The sequence below is a fragment of the Hemiscyllium ocellatum genome, chromosome 2, assembly GCF_020745735.1.
Source record: "Hemiscyllium ocellatum isolate sHemOce1 chromosome 2, sHemOce1.pat.X.cur, whole genome shotgun sequence".
NCBI lineage: Eukaryota > Metazoa > Chordata > Chondrichthyes > Orectolobiformes > Hemiscylliidae > Hemiscyllium > Hemiscyllium ocellatum.
In genome coordinates, this window is record NC_083402.1 from 61619531 (window position 1) to 61642784 (window position 23254).

Genomic DNA, 23254 nt, shown 5'->3' on the forward strand with positions numbered 1-23254 from the left:
TGTGTGGCTAAATGGGAGAAGAACGTTTTGATGTGTTTTGGTCGAAAAATTAATGTTTCGGACATATGGCAGAAAACTGATTTAAATCCATTCTCCCATAACAACTGTCTTGTGATGACTCCACTTTTAAGGTGTGTGTGTGTGTGTGTGTGTGTGTGTGTGTGTGTGTGTGTGTGTGTGTGTGTGTGTGTGTGTGTGTGTGTGTGTACAATTGGAATAACCAACAGCAAGTTTCTTCTCACTATAAGTTGGGAAAATAGTGTTGTTTATTTATGCAATCATCACACAATTTAACATCATAAATTGTCCCTGTTACGGACACAAATATACTCAAAGAATACAGTTGAAGACAGGTGCAGATTGTCATTTAACTCAGTGAGCTACATGGCTAGTGTGTGAATCAGGTTAACAGCAAGAGATTGAAACCCTTTTTGGGTTCTTGTGGAGCTGTGGTTATGTTCCTGCCTCTGAGTTGTAAGATCCAGGTTCAGGTACTGCCTGTTAGATTTGTCATAACATGTCCAAACAGGTTGCTTTTTAAAAGATTACAAGAAGAAAGGTTGGTTCATAATTAACTGGAAAACACACACTGTAGGCCAGATGAAGAACTTGTGTTAACTCCCAAAGTATAGTATCGGTGACTTCAATTGAAGTCGGATGTTAAAATTGTTTTGGGATTCTTTCAAAATGGTGGAAAAGATGGTCATGAAGTTAGACATTTCATCATCAGGAGGTCAGCTTGTTATATTGTTGGAACCAAAAGGGAACAGGCTTGGTAACCCTGTGACTTTATTTGTTATCTGTGTTTTTGCCTTTTCATATGTGGCCCCTTTTACTTTCTGCAGTCAGCATTTAAGGAATAAACATAGCTGCCTCACTAAGTGATTCCTCAACTTTATTTTACCAATATAGTAATGGTCTTGGTTGATTTAGCCACATCCTACTTTATTCATTTAAGACTCACATCTTGAGGGGGTTACAATAATCAACTCCTTTGTCTTAAAAGAAACCCTTCAGTTAAGGAATGTCTTCTGCGGAGTTAGCATGTGTGATGAACAGCTCTGTCTGGAATTTATCATTTTGTCCTTGAGAGGCAATATTTGGATACACAAGTGAAGTCATCTGACCTTCATCCATCTTTGCATCTTTTATTTAAAAAGTGGACAGTTTCAAAGACTAAAGTTGAATTAGTTTGCATTTTTAAAGCTAGGTGTATGGAATATCTAAAAAAGTAAAATGCTGGAGGATGTCAGGAGGTCTGGCAGCATTTCGACTGAGAAAGAGTTAACATAATTAAAACTGTTAAAACACAGGAGACCATTTGCAGACCAGCTCCTCAAATGAGCATCATTACCTAGTGCCAGTCTCCTGTTTTCTTTTCTTATGTATCTTTTCACACTATTTCTATCCAAATAATCATTCAGCCCCTCTAGATTGCCTCAACTAAGCCTGCTCCACTGCATTTGCAGGCAGTGCCTCCATAACCGAATTACTTGCCACGTGAAATGGTTTTCCCTTACTACTTTTGCATATCACTTTAAATCTATGCCCTCTCATTCTTGTTCCTTTCACAGCTGGATACCACTTTCCCCTATCTATTCCCAGCCAGCCCGTTCAAGATTTTGAAAACTTCTATCAAATTGAAACTTGAAGTTAGGAGGTTTAACCCATACGTTTGCACATGACATGAGAATTGGTCATATATTAAATATCAAGGAGGAAAGCCTTAGACTACAGAATAATGTAACTAGGCTGGTCAGATGGATAAGAAAATGGCAAAAGAAAGATAATCAAGTGAAAAATATGAGGTGATGTTCTTTGGGAGGACTAACAAGGCAATAGGATACATGAGTGGTGGGCCCTAGAAATTTCCAAGGATTAGAGGGATTTTGATCTGCTTGCCCTTAAGGCAAAATGTCAGGTGTATAAGAGGGTTGAGAAGATATATATGACCCCTCCTTTGATTAATCAAGGTATTAATTCCAAGAGTAAGAATGGTGCGATGCAGCTGATAAGATATTACTTAGGCCACAGCTGCAGGTACTGTGTGCGGTTCTGGTCACCACACTGAAGAAACAATTTGATTGAACTTGAGAAGGTGCAGAGCGGGTATACCAGGTTGTTGCCTGGACTGGAATGTTTCAGCTATTAAGAGATCTAAAAAGGCTGATACTGCTTTCAATAAAGCAGGGAATACTGAGGGGTACCTGATTGAGGTGTACACAATTATGGGACATGAACAGGAGAGAGGGAATCTTTTCTCTCAGAGGCATCAATAACCAAAGGGCATAGATTTTAGATAAAGGCGAAGAGGTTTAGGGGGTGATTTAAGGACTCCTTGCCCTGAGAGTGGCAGGTATCTGTAACTCACTGCCCAAAAGGGTAGTAGAGGTATGAACCATTTAAGTACAATTTAGATGATCACCTTGAAGCTTCATTGAATACAAGGTTACAGGCCTTGTGCTGAAAACTGAGATGAGAGCAGAAATGTGTTTGATTACTGCATGAGAATTTGGAGCAGAATTCAAACTCTGGCACTCTGAACGCTTCACTTGGGACTTTTTATATTAACTATGAGTTCTGGGAGAAGCTCATTGTAATTAAAAAGAAGTTGTAGCTTCAGTATCAAAGATAAATGGAAATGCAAGAAAGTATCCCAATCCCAGCAGCTCATCCAAAAATTCAATTGTCTGTGCTATTCTGTCTTATTTGCAGCAGAACCTTTTGAACAAGATTGTCTTAACAGTTCCCTACATACCCTCCTAAGCACCTTTCAAACATCTCAGAAGATGAACAACAACATATTTGTGAATTAAACAGAGTCAGTAATGTATCTCAATTTGCTGACAGTACTAAGGTTGGTGGGATTACAAGCTGTGAGAAGGCCACAAAGCTGTAAAGCGATGCAGTAGATGGGTATAGTTGAATGTGCAATATCGGGAAGTGTTAGGTTCTACGCCTTGGTAAGAAGATTAGAAAATAAGTACTTCCTTTTCAAATCTGAAACTTACACATATTCGGAGGGACTAGGCATAATCTTACAAGGAAAATAAAGTTTGCATTCCATAAAACCACATGAAATAGAATCAGAAGTAGGTCAGAATGAGGAAGGTAAATGGCTAAAACCTGGAGTCTCTGTGTTAGATTTTTCACATCTTGCTCATGTTGATCCAGCATGTTCCTTACAAAGTTAATTTCTTAAAAAATCTAAGATAAAGTTTTTGATTCAAGTAAAATGTTTTCTATGTGTATATATAGATATTCAACTTTACCATAGTGAATCACTTGAGTTGATGTTGCGAAGATGGGCTAAATTAGAAAAGGATGTCAAATTGAAGAATGGGCGTTATGATATCAGCAAAATTCCTGATATCTATGACTGCATAAAATATGATGTTCAACACAACAGTTCCCTACAACTGGAGAACACAATGGAATTGTACCAGTTATCAAAGTCTTTGGCTGACATTGTGATACCTCAGGTAATGAGCCTAAATGGAAACTAACTTGGCAACTTTAAATTCTCAGTGAGGAAGATGCATTATTGACTGTTTGCACCTTTATATTTTTTTAACTCTTTCTCCGATGGGCCATTCGTCAGATCTTGCCTTGTGACTTCTCATACCTATACAACTGAATGTTATAGAAGTAATTAACTGGTGTTTTAGAATGTACTGAGGATGTGAAAAAGTGTTATATAAATAAAAATTTTTAATTAGTATTTATAGTTGTTTTAGAAGCTACTTATGTTATATTATTTGTTTCTCATTTTCTAAGTGCTCTTTAAAATACAGAGCAGAAAGGAAAAGTAATTTATGCAACACTCAAAAGCAAACTCTAAGGTTAATACTAATTAATTTGAGTATTGCTCAAAAAAGATATGCTGTCAAAGCTTTTTCTTGCATTCATCAGGGCAGATACAATACTACTGTACTTCAAAGGAAGCAGCAATTTGTATTGCATGAGCAAATGTTGCTGCTGTTGAGGCATTACAGTAGAGAATGTGTCAGGGCTATGATTCAATTCTTGGTTTTTAAAAAAAAATGTTTTTTTTTCTTGCATTTGCTGAATTTTGTTTTGTTTAGGAATATGGCATAACCAAGGCTGAGAAGATGGATATTGCCAAAGCATACTGTACTCCTTTGATAAGGAAAATTCGTTCTGACTTGCAAAGAACTCAGGATGATGATACTGTTAACAAGCTCCATCCACTGTAAGGGTTTCTGTAAAGTTACTCATTTTCTAAGGAGTTTGAACAATAGTAAGTTTTCTATTTTCAAATCCTATTCAGATGTCCAATAACCTGCAGTATTGCTTGGATAGATGACTCCACAGAAGCACACAACATTCAAGGTTGTTTTTGATCACTTTGTTAATATACTGATCATATAACTGATGGATTGATTTAAAGAATTGTCCAAATGAGTGAAGGCAGCTTTTAAGTCCAACTTAATTTCAGAAAGCTCGAAAATTCGTTTTAATCTTGAATATAAGTAGTTACTTGTGTTGGGGGCTAACTATTAACAATTTATATTAATAAATTAGATGACAAAATAAGAAGAAAAGTATCTTAAGTTTGCTGACAAAACAAGGGAAGGTAGGAATCAACTTGTGAGGAAGATCCAGGGAGATTGCAAAATGACATAGAGTCGCAATTTCTGAGGAGTGGCAGTCTGTGCAGATTGCCATTCTGCTCCCGTTCAATGCAACAAAAGAGTTCCGTACTTTTGGCAGGGGAATCTGAGCAAGACTCCTTCAAAAAATGTGAAGCCATATTTCCATACTTATTGGCCCTTCCTAGAGCAGGACAGTTGGGGGGGGGGGGGGGGGGCGGAAGGCAGGCAAACTACACCCCACTTTTTGCAGGTGAGTCATTGTCATATTCTAAAATGTAAATGGGAGTAGTGGGTTTGGTGGGTGATGGGGGAATATGTTGACAAGGCAGGGTTTTTTGGGTTTGGAGCAACGAGATCAGGTGTGATAGTGGACATTGGGTCAGGAGTTGATTGGATCCAATGGTGGGGTATCAAGGATCGGATGTCAGATTTGGCATTGGAAGAGGAGGGTTCAGGAGCCGAGGCTGTCTCTGGTGTCAGAGGGTTTCAGGTCCCAAGAGTATGGGGGGGGCGGTGTTTGATGGGAAGCGTATTGTCAAGTGCCAAAGAGTTGTTAGGTCAGTGGCTGGGTCATGTTGCAGTCTGGGGGAGATGTAGTTGAGGGTGTGTTAAGTAAGTTGGGATCCTTTTAATAGTTACTTAAGAATTAGACTACATATTCACTACTCTCCCTTTTCCTGACTAAGTATTTGCTGAACTTCAGATCTCTTGAATTCTCTGATTTAAATGGATGCTTTTGAAGGGTTCCAAGCACAGGGGAATTGCCAAGCAGAATCTTTACTTTACAATTTAATTCCTTCAGAGTCTGCTACAAGGGGATGAGATACAAAATGCTGTGCAATTTTGGTCTTTTTTTGTTTATTATTCACTTATGGGATGTCAGCATCCCTAGCAGGGTCAGCATTTACTGCCCATCCCTAGTTGCCCTTTCAACGGTTGTGGTGAGCTACTGCAATCCACTTACCATAGCAGATCCACAACGCCATTGGGAGGAAGTTCCAGGATTTCAACCCAGTGACACTGATAAAACAGTAATATATTTGCAAGTCAGGATAGTGAGTGATTTAGAGGAGAACTTACAGGTAGTTGTATTCTCATTTATCTGCTGTTCTGTCTTTCTAGATGGAAGTGGCCTCACCAAAGCTGTAAGTAATTGCAGCAGGACTTCTTTATTCCTCTCATTAAAACCTGCTTGCAATAAAGGCCAATGTACCATTTGCCTTCTGTCTTTAAGGAAGGACATATTTGCATTGGAGATGGTGCAATGAATGTTCATTCAACTGGTCTCTACAGTGAGACATTTGTACTGTGGTGATTGGCTAAGAAACTTGGATCTATTTGCTTTGGTGTTTAGTAGAAGAGGTAATTTTGTTGAAACCTTTTAAGATTATGAAGAAATGACACTGAGACATTGCTTCTCCTGGCTTAGGAATTTAGAACAAAGAGCACAAACTCAAGCTAAAGAGCTGATAATTTAGGGCTGTTATGAAGAAAAGTTCCTTCACTCAAAGGGGTATAAACTTTTTGAAATTCTCTACCTCAGAAGGTTGTGGATATGCTATTATTATAAAAGTAAAGATAAGATAAACAGATGATTAATGTCTCAAGTCAGTCAAGGACGAGAGGAAGATAGTATTGAGTATTATTTGGAGATCCAAATACACTGTATTCTGATTTTCCCATTTATCCACCTTATTACATTTTTTGGCAAAGAGCCAGTAATAAACTTTTCGAATGCCATTGTCAAACATTTAATTACGCAAATCATGCCCATAAATTTATACCTTAGGATTTATGGAAAGATAGTTTGCACCTATAAAGAGAAAAGAGAAATGGACAATTTGCATTGAAACAAGATTAAGTCAGCAGACCAATTAACTCCCATGTCTGACTTTGTACACGAAGCTGTATAATGTCTGCATGTTAAACTGCTTCTCTGGACAGGACATGAAAATGCAAATATCCTTTTGGGACACTGCAGTGAAAAAACATAAAATTGAAAAACTTCTTATGAATTTGAATGATTGCTATTGTTCACATATCTGCAGAAATTAAGTCCCAACGATCCTTTAAATGCCTTAGGTCCAGAATTGAATTTCAAATAGTAATATTGAAATATGCAGATTCAGCAAACAATTAGGAAGGTAAACAATATATTGGCCTTTTTTGCAAGAGGGTGTTAAGTAAGTACTGAAGTAAAGAAGCCTTGCAGTCAATGTATAGAGCCTTCGTGAGACCATGCCTGGACTATTGTGTGCAATCTTTTTTGATCACTACAGACAAGAAAACATGTCCTTGCTTTAGAGGGAGTGCAGCCAAGGTTTGTCAGACTTGGAATGATGGATTGTCAAGTTGGAGCGATGTTGCATACTAGGCCTGTATTCTCTAATGTTTAGGTTTACGAGGAGTGATTTTGTCGAAATGTCCTAGTTTGACTGGATTGATGCAAGAATGTGTTTCCCTAGTTGGTTAGATGGGTGTCAGAATCAGGGATCATAGTCTTAGAATAAGAAGTTGGTCATTTCAGACTGATGAAGAATTCTGTACCCCAGAAGGCATTCAATTAGCCTGGATATTCAAGGCAGAAAGCATTAGATTCCTGGATATTAAAGGTATCAAGGGATATGGGGCAATGCACAGAAAATGACTGACAGAGAATAACCATGATGAAGTTGAATATTGGAACAGGCTCGAAGGGCCAAATTGTCTACTATTTTTGATATTTAGTGACTGTTATTGTTCAAATGCCAAAAAAAAAACAAAGGCATGTTCCAGCCAAAGAATCTGCAGGACCAATACCTGAGGATTGAATGGAATTGGCCAGAAGAGTATAAAGTTTGTGTTAAAGGTTGTCTCCAGGTGCATGACCTGTTTCTGATGCCTCAAAGGTGTCATGATGTGGAAGTGATGTTCGACTGGGGTGGACAAGGTCGGACGTCACACGACACCAGGTTATGGTCCAACAGGTTTATTTGAAATCACAAGCTTTCAGAGCACTGCTAAGTGAAGAGAACCTTACACTGTCTGACACTTTTGATCACCTGCAAAGACTTGTTATTCAGCCCGTCGACACTCCACTCACACTCCTTGTATGATCTTTTGATCTCTGCCTATAGATTCTGTGCCTGTGTGCTTCTCTTCACTTCATCTGACAAAAGAGCAGTACTCCAAAAGCTTGTTATTTCAAACAAACCTGTTGGACTATAACCTGGTGACATGTCACTTCTGACCTCAGAGGGCCAACTTGAAAAGCACAATGTGCTTTGATTGCTTATCTTTCACTAACCCGAATGGTTGGAATGATCTTTGAGGTTGGCCAAGAGTGAGATTTGCCTTCTATCATTCGGCAAATGATGGAAGACTCAGGAAAACTATTAAACTAGTGCTTATTTTCACGCATATATAAGGAGAGCTAGTTTTATCACTGTGAAGTTTAAAATCATCTCTGCTGTTTGTAGATGCCTTCCAATTTTAAATAAAACATGACCGTATTGTGTATTATAATTTCCACATCTCTCTTTTCTCACATTTTAATCAGACATTGTCTGTGTTTCACTCGAGGCCAGCACTATATTGCTGATAATATGCCCCTTGCCTCGATCTGTTGGACAATGAATGCTGATCCTATTGTAATATATAATATCATAAAGGGATTTGTACAGTGGTTACTGAAAGAACACTTCCCCTTATAAAGGAGACCAGAGGGTATGACTTAAAATAGGAGTCTCCCTCGAAGATAGAGACGAGAGAATTTGGCTTTCTGAAAGTCAGGGAGCCTTTGGAACTCTCTCCAATGTTCTCTGGGAAATGTCATTGAATATCTTTTGAGACAAGTAGATAAAGTTTTCACTAGCAAAGGAGTCGCTGATTATTAGGGTTCGGTGCAAATATGGAAACAAGACCACAATTTGATCATGTGGAGGTGCCAGTGTTTGACTGGGGTGGACAAAGTCGAAAGTCAGACAACACCAGATTATAGTCCAAAAGATTTATTTGAAATCACAAGCTTTCGGAGCTTTGCCCCTTCATCGGGTGAAGTCCACTTCACCTGACAAAGGGGCAACACTTTGAAAGCTTGTGATTTCAAATAAACTTGTTGCTTGTTGCATTATAAACTGCTGTCACCTGATATCTGACAATTTGATTAGCCATAATCTTATTGAACGGCACAGCAATCGTGAAGAACTGAATTGTTTCTTCGTGCTTTTAATTGATATTTTGTAGGTACAACTAAAAAAAGGAAGCCAGAGATTCTTTTTGTTTTTTACATAATTCTGGAATAACAAAACTGTTTTAGCAGAGGAGTGCACAGTCCAGCAGCATTTCAACTCAATCTGATGATTGGTTAACGCAGTTGTGCACTAGGTACACCCACATCAACTTCCTTTGGATTTGAGGAGACAAAGATGAGGGCAGAATCAATAAAGTTATCACGTTAGGAAATGATACTGGCAATAAATTCTGATCCAAGAATTCACTTCTGATAAGTATAATCTAAAAGTAAAAGTAACTCTAACCTAAACAGTATTGTGTAATTTTATTACTATTTTATATCTGGTTTTCCAGATACTCGAGAGGAGTCTTATCACCAGAGCGGCATGTCCGTACCAGGTTGTACTTTACAAGTGAGAGCCATGTACACTCTCTTCTCTCTATATTGCGCTATGGGGCCTTATGCAATGTGAGTATTGGCAATGCTGGCATGTGACTACAGATTTGTATCTAATCATGTTAGATACTTTTACATTGATTAAAGAATATAACAGCAGGTTGCATCGAGCTTTACATTCAGAATTAGTATTTACATCAGTAATTAAACCAATGTTGGGTCCAAGCCAAAGAGAACAGATGACAACATGTTTGGTCAGAGCAGTGGTCTTTATGGAACTACTTCAGGAAGAATACTAAGAATTTGAAGTGGATTTCCAGAGTATAGCTTCCAGAAAGCTGAAGTGGGCAATGAGATGAATAAAACAATCCTGAGAGTGATTGCGGAAATCCTTTTTATCTTTTCCGGTTTTGGCTGTCTTTTTTTGAATGTATTAAATAGTTAAAATGTTTAAATTTAATCCTGAAGTCTGGATTGATTTGTTTAACAGTGACATAGCCTCCCTTGAGTTATTTTTGGCAATCAATCTGCTCTGTTTTTTTTAAACAAGATATTTACAATAGGAATATTGATTGGAAAATTACCAATTCTGAATTGCCTCGTAAGCAATTCAGAGATGTATTTCACGTCATCAGTTGTTAAGCACAAGCACTCAGGAATAAAAATATTTGCTACACTATGTAAAACAGCCCCTTCAAGTGGTAATGAACAAACCTTATGATGCTTTTCAAAGTTAGGATTTTGTACATTTCATGTTGGCTTGTGGAACAGCAGGGCTAGAATATTGGCACAATCTTCACAGTTCCCTGCATGTGGTGAAGGAAGCTATTCAGTCAGGCTGAGCCACCCATTTCTGTCACTGCCAGCATTTTATCCACGGTGTGGAAGAGAATATGGGAAGTCGGTCAAGAGGAAACATGCATGAAATGACAGCTCTAGACACTCGGTCCATCAAAAGTACAACCAATGCCCCTCGACCTGACTCCTGACCCTGAACCTGGTTCAGTTCAGACTCCTCAGAAAAACATAAATTTGGTGTAGCCTAAAATTGAAAACTTAAAGCAGTTGACCAGTTTCTTATAAATCAATTTTTTTCAAATCTCACGAAACTATTAATGATAGCCATTTCTATCTTTTTCTGTCCTGATAAAAGGTCAACACAACCTGAAAACTTTCACTTTGCTTTTCTGTGCAGATGTTGTGTGGCCTACTGAGTGCATCCCACATTTCCTGATTTTAATTATGATCCATTCTTTGCCCTCCATCAGTAAAGGAATTATTGAGGAAAGCAATGCAAACAGTAAATGGTGGTCTCTATTTATTGGGAGGGGGTTATTGCAGAAAACTCAAATATTGTTTTTTCTGACTGCCAAAGTTTTACCTCACGGAATTTCATTTTGTTTTGCTTTCCCTCTCATTTCCTTGTCAAAAAATATCCAGCTGATTAACAGTCATGACTGCCTGTCAGATAGGAGAAATCATAGTACAATGCTACAGACAAGTAGCAGGTAATTTTAGTGATATTGGTGGATGAAGCGTGGAAGTAAGTGACTTCACAAAGTTAATTTGTTTGACTTGCAGGAAATGCATCTCCTTCTGATGCTGTAAAGGCATGATGAATCCTAATGTTTTCATTTCCCTTTACCTTCTCGGTTTGCACAGGCAGGGAAATCTGGCTGGTATAAATTAATAATAATAAAGTTAAAATTGAGACATGGAGTCTCTTTAATAGGTTTCATTAAATAATTTTCCTTCAAAGAGCAGATTGATTATCTGCCTGAGTTGAATTTGTTTTCATTTGCTTTGTATCATCCTCAAACCCGTGTACTTTGAGCTCAGTATTGAGTTTTGAAGAATAATGTTTCAGCTTTTTCAATTTTCGTATCTATTTGTAAAGCAATGTAAAGGATTAACAGCAGTCACCTATGTTTGATTTTATTATTTCACACTCAGCTTGATCATTTGAAATCATTAAATATTTTGATATTATTGCGCCACCTTCAACAAAAACATTCTTCAAAGTATACTACTTGCTACCCATCCTGGAACTTCAAGACCAATAGACCTCATATTTCTAGTTGGTATCCCAAACCTATTATGTTTGCCCTTTCATTGATTTTAGCTGTCTTTGTTACTCGGGATAATTTTTTTTGCTAAATAATCTTATTTCCTCTCATTTTATTCTGATTCGTCAACAGAGGTAAGAGTAAACCACTGCATATTAATTAACTTTGTCTTTTTCTTTATCTGTTTTCTCAGGTGTTGTCAGTTTAATTATATGGGAGAAAGTGAGGACTGCAGATGCTGGAGATCAGAGCTGAAAATGTGTTGCTGGAAAAGCGCAGCAGGTCAGGCAGCATCCAAGGAGCAGGAGAATCGACGTTTCGGGCATGAGCCCTTCTTCAGGAATGGCTCTTCAGTTTCCTGAAGAAGGGCTCATGCCTGAAACATCAATTCCCCTGCCCCTTGGATGCTGCCTGACCTGTTGTGCTTTTCCAGCAACACATTTTCAGTTTAATTATATGGGTCAGGAATGTGTCAGTGATTAACAACTTAGAAACAAATAATAGCACTTTCATTTACATTGTACTTCATTTCAGAATGCTTCCCACAATGGTTTTAAATACAGTATGTCATGTGACAATTAAATGAGAGATTGTATTTCTTTTTGTTTTAATTTTCTTTTGTATATTGACTGTAACGGTATCTACTTAGTGAGGATAACCCAGTGGACATTTACAGTTGAATGCAGATTAATTCTAGAGTTAGGCCATAGCCTACGGCTACATTCTTCATTTTAAAATGAAAGCTTCCCAAAGTGACAATTGTGCAGTAATACTGTGTTCCAAGTAACGCAATTTATTAAACAACATCCCAGTCTCTATCTGACTGACTGTCTTTCCCATTTCTGCTGATCTAATACACAACCCAAATTATTTAGGATTATCATGTTATAGAGTGACATAATTGTGGTTCAAACATCCTGTTAAATGCTACTTATTGTTTACTGTACAAAAATTACATTGTTAGAATGAACAAAATTATAGAATCTCGTGAATATCTAAAATTATTTTAAAAGTGATATGATTTTGTACTACTTTGCAGGAAGTCAAAGATGAGCAGTGGAAAAGGGCAATGGGTTATCTGAACTATACCAGTGAGCTCAATTACATGACACAGATTGTTATCATGTTATATGAAGACCCAAATAAGGTATTATGCTTTTTTTTTCTCTTCTGCTTTATTACTTCCAATGCTATGCCATATTACATGCAAATAAATTTAGTTAAATTAACTTGGCTTTTGAGTTCAAATTTGAAATTAGGTAAGACTATTCCGGATACTTTCCAGTTGGTAGGAAGGAAGAGTATTAAAGTTTTGCTGAAAAAAGCCTTGAAGATCACAAAGAACTGTCAAGCTACATTGTTACAAAGGTTTCTGACTCTGACCAGCAGGAGAGTAAAATTTGAGAGGTTTAGTGCGGTAATTATGAAACTGGCAAGTGCTTATACACAAAGTTCTTACCTAACTAGTTTGATATTTAATGGGCCACTTAATCCCAGAGTTATTGTGTGGAGCCTCATATCAGGCGATGGTTCAATTATTCAAAGTTTTATTTCTGGATAGCTCTGTATGCAGTCCTGCCCCAATTAAGAATGGCTGTGGACAACTAACAGGAGCTGAAGGCTCCCACACATATCCCCATTCTCAACAATGAGGAATGTCAGTGCAAAATAATAGTCTGAAGAATTTGCGTCTACTTCAGCAAGAGGTGTGAAGTGTATGATCTATCTTGGCTATCTCATCAAATGCCCAGCATCACATTTGCCAGTCTTCAACCAGTTATGTCACACCCTGTGATATCAGGAAAAAGCTCTTACACTGGATCCTGCAAAAGCTATGGGTTCTGACAACATTCAGGCAACAATACCGAAGATTTGTGCACCATAACCAGCCAATCCGTTCCAGTACAGCTACAACACTGGTATCTATCCAACAATGTTGCAGAATTCCCAGTATATTATGTACACAAAAACAGAACAAATCCATCTCTACCAATTATTGATCCATCATCAGAGCAATAGAAAGAGTTGCCAACAATGCTATCAAGTAGCACTTGCAAATAAGTAACTTGCTCATTGGTGTCAGTTTTGGTTTAGCAAGGGCCACTCATCCACTGATCTCAATACAAGCTTAGTTTAAACATGGGCAAAGGAGTTCAACTCCAGGGATGAGGTGAGACTGATAGATCTTGACATCAAGATAGCCTTTGACTAAGTGCGGCATCAAAAAGATCTAGCAAAACTGAGTTAATAAGAATCAGGGAAAACTCTGTATTGGTTTGAGTCACTCCTAGCACTCCTAGCTCCAGAAGAAGGAGCTTGTGGTTATTGATGGTCAATCATCTCTGTTGGATTTCCTCAGAATAGTGTCCTCGGCTTTAGCATTTCCTGCTTCGTTACTGGCCTTCCCTCCAACATAAGGCCAGAAGCAGGCTGTTCACGAATGAGTGCACAATGTTTAGCATCATCTGGGGCACTTGAGTTTGAAGCAGTCTGTGTGTAGGTCAATCAAGATCTGGTTGATAACTGGAAAGTAATATTAAAAGCACATAAGTGCTAGTGAATGGCCATCTCCAACAAGACAGAATGTGACCAGAGTCTGAACTGGACCAGTTGTATAAGTACTAAAGGAGCAGGTCTGAGGTTAGGAGTCCTGTAGCAAGTAACATATATCTCTTGTCTCCTCATTGCCTGTTCACTATTTCCAAGGCACAAGTCTGGAGTGAGATGGAATAATCTCTACATGTCTGATTGAAGGCAACTCCAACAAAACTCAAGCTTGACACCATCCAGGACAAAGCAGCCCACTTGATTGCACACATCCAATATCTTCAACATTCACTCCATCACTACCAATGCACAGGGGCAGCAGTATGGCATTCAAAAGGCACTGTGGTAACTCACCAGTGATGCTTGAAAAGCATTTTCCAAACCCAAATCTCTGCCACAAAGGCAACTGTTGCGTGGGCGCAACATCATCAACCCTCCAATGCAGACACCATCCTGACTTGAGATTTGTGACAATGCTGTAAGAGTAGTACTATAAGGCTTTAAGAGGTGTATGTTATCCTTTTTATTTATGAACAGAAATTGCAGCAGAGGTATGTGCAGTCTCCTTCAAGCCAACAAAGTAAACAGCTTCTGAGGCCTTGGAAATTTATTTTCAAAAGTTAGAATAATAGAAGCACACTGTGGAACCAGGATTTTAGTTTTAGCTTTCAGTAACCGTTGGGGTTGTGAAAGCTGCTACATCGCTCACTGTTTTTGCTACAGATAAAAGCTTGGGTTCTGTTCCTACTGCTAGAATTGCATGCGAGACAAACTAGTTTACTGAGTTTGTCTTTGGCAAGGGTGCTTATGGGATGTTAAGGAATAGCATTTATTTTGTTAAGTATTTTTATAGTTACAGTTAAACTCCTTTCCTGTACTTTTATTTTTTCTGTGTTTTAAATATAGTGTATAAATAAAGTGTGTTTTGCCTCAAGCCTGAGTTTGACAAACTGAATTACATCCAGACCGTTATACCTGGCATTTGTTTTTAGTCTGGACCCTAATTTCTTAACCTATCTCCTTTATATATAGAAAGTGTATTCAGTCTGGACTATATATAAAAAAAATCACTCTTTCTTCACTAATGCTGATTATTATATCCCAAGGACTGCAGTGGTTCAAAAGGCAGTTCAACTTTTAATTGGGTTAGTTGGGGATTGACAATAGCTGGCTGAGCCAGAAGCACTTGTATCCTATGAAAAAAAAAATTAAAAATGCTTTACTTATTGATAACCTGCGAGAGATTCAACATTGAAACTGCAAATGATTGCCAAGAGAAGATGGTTAGATTCTTTCTTATTGGAGATGCTCATTCCCTGATACTTGTGTACCATGAAAGTAGTTATCACTTCATTCAAACCTGTGCATATGAACAGACTGCTTCGGTACTTGAGAATGGCGAAGGCACTGAACATTATGCAGCTGTTAGCTAACATCTCACCTCTGATCTCAGATAGAAGGATGATCACTGCTAAAGCAGTCGAAGATGGTGGCGCCCACAATGCCACCTTAAGGAACTCGTGCAGTAATGTTTCAGAGTTAAGGTGATTGACCTCCAACAATCACAACCGTCACCCTTATGTTACTTATGACTACAGTCCAGGGACAGATCTCTTGATTCCCATTTCCTCTAGTTTTGCTAGGGCTCCTCGCTCCCTTACTCAGTTAAATGCTGCCTTGCAGAATCCAAACTGAATAGCATTGATGATGTTATTGCCAAACAGTTGCCAATTGATAGCGCTGTCAACAACCTCTCCTGTCACCTGCTGAAAATTGAAAGTATGTTATTAGGATGGTAGACAACAAAATGTGAAAGAAGTTCAATAGGTCTGACTGCATCTGTAAAGAATAACAGAATTAACTTTTCAAGTCCAGAACTAACAATGTGCCATTGGACTAGAAATGTTAACTTTCTTTTCTGTACTGAAGCTGCCAGATGTGCTGAGTTTCTAAAGCACTTTCTATTTTTGTTTCAGATTTCCAGCATGTACAGTTCTTTGTTTTAGTTTAGTGGCCTTGTGTTTGATTGAGTTTGATTTGCTCTTTTTCAGCATGGTATACCGAGGCAGTTTTCCACATTGCTGAGTAGACTATACAGTTTCAGCTATACTGTTTAAATTACACAAATTCTGATATACATTTGTAAGGTTGAGAGCTTGTCCCAATACAACAAGAGACAAATGATACTTGGTCGTAAGGGTTTTGCCAGTATAGTGTTTGAGCAGTTCATTCATACAATTGCAAAAAGCTCACTGAATAACTGGTTTGACTTCAATTAAATCTTTCCACCTTATTCTCAGATCCCAACTTCCTTTTAGAGAAATATGGGCCGAATGCTACTAAATGGGACTGGATTAGGTTTGGATATCTGGTTGGCATAGAGGAGTTGGACCGAAGGGTCTGTTTCTGTGCTATTCATCTCTATGATTCCAATCTCACCTCTTCTCTCAGTTAGATCTTTCATATGACTCTCTCTCATCGATAAGTTACTCTAAAAGTTAAGCAATTTAGGTTTTACACTGTGTCCCATGATCGCCTTTTGGTTATCTTCAGAGCAGTTACTAGAATGTTGTTAGTGTCCCTACCCTTTGCAGTAGCCAATGCCTTCACAACCACGAATCAAATTTGCTGTCAGGGAATTCAAGAGGAAGCCAAAATGGATCAGGCACTCTGTACCTAATGATGGATCATGGCATTGGGAAGGAATGCAGAGTTTCTGCAGGCTTGTCCCTGCCCTTGCTTCTTAATACCAGTGCACCTCTCTGCAGCAGCTTTCTGCCCATAAACCTAATTCGCAACCTATTCCTGTGCCCAAGTACCTTGCATCCAGGAATCCAGCAACGGTCCCTGGTGAAATATTTAGAACATTACTGACAGCGACCTCTACTCCCAACGTTGCTGTCAGCAACAGAAAGCCACTGGCTTCTGACTAGCTAGCAACTTGGTTTTCTATCTCAATGGTCCATAATCCCAGAGAAGGCCCAGCACCCTCGTCAGTTAAGTGCCTGACTTGCTTTGATTGATGAAGGTAGACTTGAGGTCGACAGTAGTGTGAGACAGCATGGAGACCTGTTTATGAACTTTATTTTTATACTACCTCATACTCCCATTCATTTTTAGGATAAAGCAATCTCACATGATCCTCTCTCCATTTGCTTTTTGGGAAATCCGTTTCTGGTTCTACATTCCTGTCTATTGCAAGCAGACTTTTACTAGTTGTTATGCACATTGCTGTTCATATAGCTCTGTGCACAATAAGATTGGTCTTGTGAACCATCTTATAATTAAGGCCTGGGTCATTTGCTTACCTTGCAGGCTTGACACAGAAATAGAGTGCATCAAAACATTTTCTTAACTTCGTACAGTAATTGTATACATTTAATTACTAGCATTCCTTGCACGTGATAAGATAATTATGTAGTGGGGTACCCATTTGGACTTCAAATCTCAATTTAGTTTGCTTTGCTCCTTTTCATAATATGAAATTATTATTTAAAAAATGTCGAAGGGGTATTTAAAGGTACCATGCCATTTCTGCAACTTTGCTTTAAGATGCTATTGATCAGAGGGTGATATAAACCATTGTTCCTCTGATAGTTTATTTACAGTGGTGTTAGTGAAGACCAATGAGAAGTTGCTCATCTGCCCACATGGCCAGAATTGGTGTAATTTCATGGGATTTGGGAGACAAACAGAGAGAGGGTTCCCTCACTTACAAAATTATTTTAAAAATTAAGTATTTAACCTGTTTTCTTCAGCACTGCAAATATTTATTTCTAAAAACCTTAATTTTCAGGATCCTTCTTCAGAGGAACGCTTTCATGTTGAATTACACTTCAGTCCTGGTGCTAAAGGATGTGAAGAAGATAAAAATCTTCCATCAGGTTTTGGATACAGACCAGCCTCTCGTGAGGTACTCATTTTTGAAGAGACTTCTATTGGTTTGTTTATATTTTGAGTGTTTTATTTTCTGAGTGTGATGTAATAATTGTAGAGTTATTCATGTATTAGAATTATTATCAAATTGCTGCCTTGTAATTCATTGCCCAGCTCTTCCAATATGGGTCAGAATCCCTTCATACCTGATTAGATTTACATGATTTGTTTGGCCCTGATGTTTAGTGGGGAATCCATCCCAACAAAAGTAGTATTGCAAACCAGTCGCTGCAGATGTCTTTTTTTTAAAACAGCAGAATCTGCTGTACTCAAGAAAGTAAAATGCTTAAGGACTCCAAAATCACTTTGACAGCTACTAAGAGAAGGAAAGTATATAAGGTAAGTGGATAAAGGGGTAGCGTTTCTAGTGGGACGTTGAGGGTGTGGGGAGGATGACTACCGTATGAGGTCATATAGATGGCAGTAAATTCTTGACGGGAATGTCGTTCAGTTGTGAGCACCCAAATGTTTGAAGAGTGTATGCATCGATGAGAATAAGTGGAAATGAATTTTATAGTTACCAAGGATTTAGAGCAAGTTTCACTGTCCTAAAATTTCTCTTCCTGGTAAACTAAATAAGTTGGACCCCTTTGAAGTGTCTGACTCTAACTCTGTTGTGGATGATTTCCTAAAAACTAGATAATTGCGTGTTAAAAGTTTAATCTTCTTGGGTTGGTACCATGCAGTCATTGCATTGGGACTTGAGGGGCATCTTTCGGGGTCCAACTAGTCTGCCAATCCAAAGACTGAAAGATCTGGTTTCATGATTCTGACAAAATAATAATCAGGCTAGTTACACCAACTTAAGGGAAAACAGGATGAGGCACTTTTAGTTTATTTGAAGAAAAGCGAATTCATGCATTAGAGTATTTACTGAAAATTATCTTCGTAGCGAGTTTTGAGAAGATTTGTAGCTCAAGTTTGAGGTTTTGGATATACGTTGGCGCACTGAGCTGGAAGGTTCACTTCCAGACATTTCATTACCTCACTCGGTAACATCTTCAGTGGGCCTTGTGCGAAGCAATGCTGAAAATTCCTGCTGTCTATTTATATGTTTGGGCTTCTTTGGGTTGGTGATGTTATTTCCTGTGGTGAAGTCTCTTCGTGTTCCTTTTCACAGGGGGTGGTAGATGGGGTCTAACTCTAACATCGACCTCTACTCAAACCACTTAGCATCATAGTATCCCACAAATCCACCAACACACTAATACAGCAGCTAATCAACTTGAGAGACCCAATACAGACAATGAGCAAACTAACATCATTTACAAAATACCGTGCAAGGACTGAAGCAAACACTACAGCACAGTGACTCAGTGGTTAGCTTTGCTGCCTCACCGCACCAGGGACCTGGGTTCGATTCTCGTCACAGGCAACTGTCTGTGTGGGTTTCCTCCCACAATCCAAAGATGTGCAGGCCAGATGAATTGGCGAAAATTGTCCGTGGTGTTAGGTGTATTAGGCAGGGGTAAATATAGGGGAGGGGAATGGTTCTGGGTGGGTTACTCTTCGGAGAATTGGTGTGGACATGTTGGGCCCAAGGGCCTGTTTCCATACTTTAGGGAATCTAACCTTCACCCCACCCAATTCCCGTATCTCCAATCTGCCATTCCATCCCTTTGTGTGTGACAAGGGGCGGCACGGTGGCTTAGTGGCTAGCACTGCTGCCGCCTCAGTGCCAGGGACCCGGGTTCAATTTCAGCCTCGGGCGATTATCTGTGAGGAGTTTGCACATTCTCCACATGTCTACATGGGTTTCCTCTGGGTGCTCTGATTTCCTCTAGCAGTCCAAAGATGAGCAGGTTGGGTGAATTGGTCATGCTAAATTGCCCATAGTGTTAGGTGCAATAGTTAAGGGAATGGATCTGGGTGGGTTACTCTTCAGAGTGTAGGTGTGAACTAGTTTCCGAAGAGCCTGTTTCTACACTGTAGGGAATCTAATCTAACTACATTGCACAAACAGGCAGAAAACTAGCCAACAGGCGACATGAACATCAACTAGCCACAAGAAGACATGACCCTCTCTCTCTAGTATCCTCACCTACGGATGACAATGGACACCACTTCAACTGGGACAATACATCCATCCTAGGACAAGCCAAACAAAGACATGCACGAGAATGCCTAGAAGCATGGCATTCCAACCGGAACTCTATCAACAAACACATTGAGTTAGACTCCATCTACCACCCCCTGAGAAAAAGGAACATGGAGTGACTTCACCACAGGAAATGACATCACCAACCCAAACACATAATAGAAAGCAGGAATTTTCAGCATTGCTTTGCATGAGGCCCACTGAAGATGTTATCTAGTAAGGTAACGAAACGGCTGGAAATGAACCTTTCAGCTCAGCGAGCAAACCTACATCCAAATTATCTTCCTTATTAAAATAATATTAAAATTTGCTATGTGAAGCTAGTGATATAATAATGTCATTAGCTAGCTGTAATAGAACATAAAGCAAAACATAATAAATGCAGATGGTTCTAACACTGACTAATAATGCTTAGAACCTACTGGGGCCTATTCAAGATCCAAGGCTATCCAAACTATGTTCAAGTTATGTGAATGCAAGTTATTCATTGTGGTATCAATGTTTTGCTAAGGTACCAATCTGAGCATCCAGTTCCTGAAATAGGAGAGAAAATAGAACCCACCCCCAGCATTTCCAGACTTCCAATGTGCTTTGCCTTTAATAAATTACTTCTGAACTTGATTCATGAGTTAGCAAGCTTAATCACCGAAGCCATTACACTAATAGCTTTTGAACGAAACGTAATGTGTTAATGTATAAGGAAAGAGTTGCTCCAAAATAGGTCTTTGAGTACATTGTTGGAGAAAACTACAGGGCACTCTTTATCTGGACTGTTCTGCAGCTAATTTAGGACTGCTAGACTGCTTAGTTTAAAAAAAAACCCATTAATTTTGGCAATCAACATTGGCATCCCTCAGCTTAATAACGTGGTAATGCAAGAGGTGAAAAGTAATGGTCATTCTCCTTCTCCATCCAGTCATTCAGCCTCTAAACATACTGATCTTCCAAGGCCAAATGTTTAGAGTCATAGAATCATACAGCATGGAAACAGACCCTTTGGCCGAAATAGTCCATACCAGCCTTGTTCCCAAACTAAACTCGTCTCACTTGTCTGCATTTGGCCCATTTCCCTCCAAACCTTTCCTATTCGTGTACTTATCCAAATGTCTTTTAAATGTTGTAACTCTCCCTGCATCCACCAATTTCTTGGACAGTTCATTGCTCACATGAACCACTCACTGTGTAAAAAAAAAAAAGTTGTCCCTCATGTCCTTGTTAAAGTTGTCTTTTCTCACCTCAAAAATATGCACTCTAGCCCTGAACTTCCCCACACTAGGGAAAAGACTCTTGTTATTCATCTTATGTACATCTGTCATGATTTTATAAACCTCTACAGGGCCACCCCTAAAACTCCTATACTCCAGCCTCGCCTTAGAACTCAAACTCTCCATTCCTGGCAACAACCTGCTAATTTTTTTCTGAACATTCTCCAATTTAATAATATTCCTCCTGTAGCAGGGTGACCAGACTGCACTCAGTACTCCAGAAGAGGCCTCAATGTCCTGTACAATCTCAACATGACATCCCTTGCTATACTGAAAGGTCTTAACAATAAAGTCAAGCATGCTAAACGCCTTCTTAACCACCCTGTCTACCTGTGATGCAAATTTGAAAGAATTATGTACGTGGACACCTAAGTCTCTCTGTTTTACTACATCACCCAGCACCCTACCATTAATTGTATAAGTCTTGCCCATTATTTGTTTTACCAAATTAAAGTCCATCTGCTACTGTTTAGCCAGTTGACCCAATTGATCAAGGCCTCTTTGTAATCTTAGATTCTAATCTTCACTGTCCAAAATACCACTAATTTTGGTGTCATCCACAAACATAATGAACATACCTACAATATTTTAATCCAAATCTTTTACATAAATGACAAACAAAAGTGGACCTAGTACTGATCCATGTGAAACATCCCTGGTCACAGGCCTCCAGTCCAAAAAAACAGCCCTCTACTACCACCCTCTGTCTCTTATCATAAAGCCAAGTTTGCATCCAATTGGCAACCTTGTCCTGAATCCTATGTAATCTAACTTTACTAATTAGTGTACCATGTGCAACCTTGTCAAAGACTTGACTAAAGTCCAAGTAAGCAATGTCGACCACTGTGCCCTCATCAATCTTCTTTCGTCCTCCTTCAAAAAACTCAATCAAGTTTGTGAGACACTATTTCCCTCGCACTATACCATGCTGACGATCCCTAACCAGTCCTTGCCTCTTAAAATACATGTAAATCCTATTTTTTAGAATCACCTCCAACAACCTACCCATTGCTAACGTCAGGCTCAGAGATTGATTGTTGCCAGGCTTCTCCTTACAGTCTTTCTTAAATAGAGGCACAACATTAGCCATCCTCTAGTCATACAGCATCTCCCGCATGGTTATAGATTAGATTACTTACAGTGTGAAAACAGGCCCTTCGGCCCAATAAGCCCACACTGACCCTCTGAAGATCAACCCACCCACTTAACACTTTACCCCTTCACCTAACACTATGGGCAATTTAGCATGGCCAATTCACTTAACCTGCACAGTTTTTGGACTGTGGGAGAAAATCGGAGCACCCGGAGGAAACCCACGTAGACACGGGGAAAATGTGCAAACTCCACACAGACAGTTGCCTGAGGCGGGAATTGAACCCCATGATGATACAAATAGTTCTGCGGGCGGCCCCACAATTTTTTCCCTAAGTTCGTACACTTCCTCGAAATTTGTTAAGACCTGCAGTTTTTCCTCTCCTGTAATGTGAACTGTTTTCAAACATCAGTATTTATTTCCCCAAGTTCTCTAGCCTCCATTTCTTTCTCTCAGAAAAAAACTGATGTGAATTTTTTTTTTGTATCTCTTCCATTTCCCGAGGTTCAATACCATAAACAACCTCAATGATCTTTAAGGGGACCTACTCTCTGTCTGATTGCTATTTTGCTTTAATGTACTTAGAAGCTCATTGGATTATCCTTAACCTTGTCTGCCAAGGCAATCTCAAATTCCCTCTTTGTCCTCCTGATTTGCCTCTTAAGAATCTCCCTGCACTCTTCATATTCTTCAAGAGATTCATTTGATCCTACTTGTCTATATCTAGTATATGATTCTTAATCTTGAATAGAATGTCATATCTTTATTCACCCATTCTACCATACTCTTACCAGCTTTTACTCTTCATTCTAACAGGAAGGTAATGCCTCTGAACTTATCAGACTTTTGAAAGCCTCCCACTTGTCTGTCATTTATTTATCTGCATACAGTCAACTCCACAATCAACTTTCAAAAGTTCTTGTCTCATACTATTAAACTTTGCAATACTCCAATTAAGAACATTAACTTTTATTGGAAGGCTTATCCTTTTCCATAAATATTTCAAAATTAATAGAATTATGAT

General features: G+C 38.9%; 1 protein-coding gene across 1 annotated transcript in view; it reads left to right on the top strand.

Moving 5' to 3' along the window:
• The window catches only part of ppip5k2 (diphosphoinositol pentakisphosphate kinase 2), a 168793-nt gene that overhangs the window by 93109 nt on the left and 52430 nt on the right, over nt 1-23254 (top strand). The window contains exons 19-23 of the mRNA XM_060837085.1: nt 3259-3482; nt 4086-4213; nt 9183-9297; nt 12331-12438; nt 17635-17751. Coding sequence (XP_060693068.1) covers nt 3259-3482; nt 4086-4213; nt 9183-9297; nt 12331-12438; nt 17635-17751 — 692 coding nt within the window. The remainder of the gene's footprint in view (nt 1-3258; nt 3483-4085; nt 4214-9182; nt 9298-12330; nt 12439-17634; nt 17752-23254) is intronic.